This window comes from Zerene cesonia, chromosome 18 (assembly GCF_012273895.1).
Source record: "Zerene cesonia ecotype Mississippi chromosome 18, Zerene_cesonia_1.1, whole genome shotgun sequence".
NCBI lineage: Eukaryota > Metazoa > Arthropoda > Insecta > Lepidoptera > Pieridae > Zerene > Zerene cesonia.
The window spans coordinates 4,023,644-4,028,911 of NC_052119.1; the positions used below are offsets into that span (position 1 = coordinate 4,023,644).

General features: G+C 32.6%; 2 protein-coding genes across 2 annotated transcripts; both read left to right on the top strand.

The window, feature by feature from the left end:
• The first annotated feature begins 610 nt into the window (after nucleotides 1-610).
• LOC119833905 lies at nucleotides 611-3,287 on the top strand. The gene is made up of 4 exons (XM_038358126.1): nucleotides 611-829; nucleotides 1,433-1,635; nucleotides 2,236-2,341; nucleotides 2,564-3,287. Coding segments are annotated over exons 1-4 (783 nt in total). The 5' UTR covers nucleotides 611-827; the 3' UTR covers nucleotides 3,036-3,287.
• A 749-nt stretch (nucleotides 3,288-4,036) lies between these two features.
• LOC119834065 (pleiotropic regulator 1-like) lies at nucleotides 4,037-5,200 on the top strand. The gene is made up of 3 exons (XM_038358346.1): nucleotides 4,037-4,325; nucleotides 4,404-4,531; nucleotides 4,968-5,200. Exons 1-3 carry the CDS (start codon nucleotides 4,210-4,212, stop codon nucleotides 5,198-5,200), a joined length of 477 nt encoding a protein of 158 aa, XP_038214274.1. The 5' UTR covers nucleotides 4,037-4,209.
• Nucleotides 5,201-5,268: the final 68 nt, after the last annotated feature.

A 5,268-nucleotide genomic window follows, 5' to 3' on the forward strand; every position in this document is an offset into this window, starting at 1 on the left:
GAATATATAAAAAAGAAAGTCATCTCTTACAACACTCGAGATCGGCTGAACCTTTTTATCTCTGCTAGGTAAGGATAACAATAACAAAAATTTTGAAACTATTTAAAATCTGCTATCTGGGAGGAGCTCGGATGTTTTTTAAAGTAATTATTCGCCACTAATTATTTTTAAAAACATCAGACAGTATTGTATCTGGTATTTATTATCGAATAAATTTATTGTTAAATTTTTCGAACAGATCAGTCGCTTGTGGCAGTAGTTATAAAATATGTATCATGACATTTATTATTGATTTTTAATATTCAAAGCCAATTTTTCAATTTGTAGCTTCCACTGTCCTTCTACTCTCATTTTTGTGAAGTTTCCATTTATACAATATTAAAAAAAAATGTTCCATATCTATACTATTTGATTTACCTACAAAGTATCTTGTGAAAGAAAGAGTACACTATTCAAAATTTGCTGCGAGCATGTTTATTATACTTACCCCTGCTTAGGGGGACGTAAATCAGTTCGCGCGCTTGCGCGGATCAATAATTATCTCCGTATTAACTATGCGCTTACAGTTAAAATAGGGTTGATTTTAAGGATAGCAAGGTATCGAACGCTGCTGTAGTATAATGGACCCTACAGCATATTGTAGTAAAACCAGCAATGGAAAACATCCTTCGATCCTTCGGTATAATATCAGAATAAAATATGTTTTACGTTATCATAGTAGAGGGTTACGCATGCGCTTTTCATCCCTGGACCAAAGTGGACAAGTGTAACTAAATAAGGACAGCTTACAGAAGTCTTTGTGAAGGACGTGTTAAAATATATATTTAATGTGAGTTGTTTTATAATATTATACTCTCTATATAGTAAATAAAGCCATAGTAATCATAATATTTATAAATGTTAATATTGTGCTTACTGTTTTAAGTCATAAGCAAAAGAGATACATCTTTGTATTATTTTGCTATGCTCTTTGTGGTGCAGATCTGCTATGACGGGTAGTATAATATATTAATATTAATTATTGGAAATATTTCATATCAGGTTTGATCGTGAATGGTATATCGATATATATTTTCTTTATCAGTAGACACACAATTAATGGAACTCAAAAATTAAAAAACTGTTATCTAATTTGTAGCAGCTTTAATAATGAAGTAACTGCTAGTATATAGTATATTAGTTACTGCTATTTAGGTAAAAGCATTTTTTTTTGTATATAGTTTTTATTAATATTAATTAGTAACATAAAAGTCATTAGTACCAACAATTTTACTTTTTTCCAAATCATTTTTTTACTCAGTACTAAATGTAATTTATATATAACGAACATTATTTACGGTTTTGTTACAACAAAATTACCCTATGCTTTTTCAAAGCAATCTTTGTTACATCGATTACTTGATAAAATCAATATGAATAATATTGTTAACAGGATGTCGTGTGGGGCAGAATGCCTCTCCCTGGGACCTCCTCCAGACTCCATCGTGCATATGCCGCCTCCCCCTCTACCGGCGTTCCTCGCGAACATGGCAAACTTAACACCACCATGCAGAGCCTTCAAATGTCCCCCACAACACAATAACGAAGATAACTCTCTGTTCCCGGGCGTTGAATACCACGAATTACCACGACATGGTGAGGCTTGGTACTAATCAATAGCAAAACAAAGGAAAAAATTTGAATCCTTAATTAAAAATACATATATAACATAGATGTGTCGAGATTAAAAAAAATGTTTCGCAATTTATGAATATGTTGTCTGTTTATCTAATCTGTCAGTACACGCCACGTAGTCCCTTTCCGGATACGGATTTTAATGCGGTATTTAAATACAATTTATTCAAGAGGAATGATTATATGTCGTCTATAACATGGTATGATGCTCCCGTTCGACGAAGGAACGGGTCACTGGGGAAATAGTAATAAGACTTTCTATTAAAGTCACAATTAACTTAATCTAACATGTTATTAAATGCTATAAAATATAAGTACACTCTAATTAGTTCAAATGTTAAGATAATTCACAGACATTTAATGAGTTACCAAACTCATTATATATATTTAGGTATTAGTTATACATTGTACGTAAAATAGTCTAGAGTAAAATGCCAATATCATATCCTGTAATAGAGTCCTAACTATAGTGGTAATCAATATATTGTTTAAATATCGACATATCCAATTAATTAAAAAATGATCTATTACGATAAAAATTATAAAAAATTTCAATTTCAGAGCCAGCTGCCACAGATGACACGTGGTTTTTGGTGTTAATAACATGCTGTATCGCAGTTTTGTGCATTGCTGCTCTGTTGGCTCTGTTTCTTCTGAAGTGTCGAGAGTAAGTGGGATAAATGATAATGATTTAAATTATAAAATTCAAATATGGTTTTGATGAAACTCTATAATTTCCTGTTCTTGTCTGTAATTTGCCTGTTTTTTTTTAATAAAAGTTTTTAAAAAAACCTATCTACCCGTAATTCAAGTTTCAACTATCTTCATATGAATCTATGCTCGATTGGAGAAGATCAATAAAATAAATAATTTTAATTTCTTGCTTTAGGGCAAGAGGTGGATGCAAAAGTGGAACTGGAAAAACTAGCGGTTCAAATGCTTTATATGGCAGCGCGGCTCTGGATTCTCGAGTCCTATGGGCGGCTCTCACTCCCCGAGGCACCAGGCATTTTGTTGCCGATACTTATCCTCATGATGAAACTGAAGACCACCACTACGAATGCGTTGAACCACCTCTGTACAAACTTGGTCCGCCTGAAGACCTGGCTATCACTCGACATTACAACGTAGAGTACGAAGATCCCGCTCCTTTAATAGAAAGCTATTCCGACCGAACAGAAGAATACTTCAGGAATGGAATGGAGACTCTCCGTAGAGGCAATAGGCCATTAGTTTCCTCTCCAACAAGAATTGAAAGACCAAACTTGCCACCATTAAATCTTCAGCCCAGAACCCTTCGCCGTGCACCCCATTCTCGCAGGGTCAGCGATGCAAACAATTCGGAAAAATCGACCATCTGAACCGAGAATGGCGCGGTATTTTCCGTCGCCGATTCAACAGATATCGATTATGAGTGGTCGATTACAGATTCAAACGTTGATCGACTTGTATAAAGACAAATAATATTTGTCTTGAAATATGGAATTATAGTCCAATAAAATCAAAAGAATCTGAAAGGAACTCTATTGTTTTGTGTACCAAAGACTAAAGATATTCAACTTTACTGTATAAAAGTGATCACTTATCAATACCATAGTAGAATATTTAAAAAAGAGGCAAAATACAGTAGATAATTTGATTTATCTATAGCTACATACAGTAGCTAGTAGTAGTAATCCACTTTACTGCACTTAAACACCTAATTTATAATGTACCATGTGTAAAGCAAAAACAGTGCTTGAAAAAAAATATTTATTAGGTCCGATCTAGTCTACTCTAGTTTTCATTCTAGTCATTTTAATATAAACTTATAAATAGATTAAGTATATAGCTGTAAAATTAAATGTAATAAAAAGTAGGATAACGATTTTATTTGTTTTAATACATGTGCAAAATAAATAGAAAAATGTGACTTTTGTACCATCTAATAAATTATTCATAGTTACGTAAAAAATTTTTTTCGTTACCTTCGACGTACCCGTATCCGTATTCTTTAATTCAATAATACAATAACTCTGTACTGTACTCTGTATACGACTTCTGTTTAAGATCCCATCGTCCCAAATGTTCCAAAAGCAGCATTATTATATTACTCTTTAGTATGATCTATTCTACGCATGAACGCTAAAAAGGTCCTATTTTGTACTAATGAATATTCATTAAAAGCTTCCGTTTTATAGAATACACAATAAGGTAAATCATAAAAACCGCCATATTAGGTATATATTGAATTGCAAACTGGAGAACGCAAGTTTAGGGACATTATTTCACATTAATAAGAATTAAGATTTAATGAACGCCATATTTTCAAAAAAATGACAGTTGTCACTTTTGACATTCAATTGGCATTTTACTTGACATTCGACAATTAACTAGCCGTAGGTGGTAGAACGCGTCTATCTAACAAATTGTAGTTAGAAAAAAGAATTTTGAAATAACTTACAATTAGTATGGTGCATTTGTTTGATTTTATAACTGAATATGAATGAATAAATCACACTCTTTTATTTATAAGTAATAATAAAATAAGTAACAATGACTGACGAAGTAATAAAACATTCTGTGCACACACTAGTGTTTCGTTCTTTGAAAAGATCCCATGATATGTTCTTAGCAAATCAAGGAATGCTACCACCGATCGACGAAAAAGCGTAAGCATATAACTATGTGATTAAAGAATTTAAATTTGTGATACCCATATCACCCTAAATAAACGTTTTAAATTTTAGGGAGAAAATACTTAGAGCTACTAAAACACGGGATAGTTATGGACTTGTCATGTCAGCTGTACAAAAGGCACAAGCCATCAAACAACAGGAAGCGAGCTTGAGCCGCCCAGAAACTCCCCATGACACAGGTAATTATTATAAAGACAAATTGTAAAGACTTATTACTTTCAGAAATATAATAATCAAATCAAATTTACAACAATAAGTGCAATAATGATTATTTATTAGAGAAAAAGGTATACATAACGTAAGTCTACTCAGCAACTATAAAAATATACACTAGACCTAGATATTGTTTAGTTAATATTATATGGTATTTTCTTGTGTTTGATTTTACACGAGTATTATACCTGTAGAAATTAAAAACTTTAATGGATTCTAAACGCGATTTATTCATTATATTATTAACCCAACGTTTCGAACACTTTACAGCGAGCATGGTCACGGATCTCCCAGTTCAAAAGATTTTAATTTCTAATATTATATGCTTGTAAGAAAATCAAAGAAAATACTGCTTCATGGTTTATTTATGTAAATTAATGAAAATATATTTTATTCATTCAGAAATAGCGGAATCTGCAGCCATTGCTTCAGATGGAGCCATGCTTCCATATAGTGGGCCTGCTCCTACAAATACAGCAATCACACCCCTACCAAGGAAAGCTCCAGTAATGCCGAGGCCCAAGTGGCATGCCCCATGGAAACTGTTCAGGGTTATATCTGGACATCTTGGATGGGTCCGTTGTGTTGCTGTGGAGCCAGGGAATGAATGGTTTGCTACTGGTAAAGTATATTGATCAAAACTTATGTGATATAGATTTTGAGAAATAAATTAAACAATACATGGAAGGTCTTATAAAATAAT

Excerpts from the sequence above, each read along its gene's own strand:
- LOC119834065 (XM_038358346.1), top strand. The coding sequence starts at position 4,210 with ATGACTGACGAAGTAATAAAACATTCTGTGCACACACTAGTGTTTCGT. Across the intron at positions 4,326-4,403 it reads CCACCGATCGACGAAAAAGC|GGAGAAAATACTTAGAGCTA; the intron begins GTAAGCATATAA and ends TTTAAATTTTAG. Across the intron at positions 4,532-4,967 it reads AGAAACTCCCCATGACACAG|AAATAGCGGAATCTGCAGCC; the intron begins GTAATTATTATA and ends TTATTCATTCAG.
- LOC119833905 (XM_038358126.1), top strand. Across the intron at positions 1,636-2,235 it reads CCACGAATTACCACGACATG|AGCCAGCTGCCACAGATGAC; the intron begins GTGAGGCTTGGT and ends TTTCAATTTCAG. Across the intron at positions 2,342-2,563 it reads TTTCTTCTGAAGTGTCGAGA|GGCAAGAGGTGGATGCAAAA; the intron begins GTAAGTGGGATA and ends TTCTTGCTTTAG.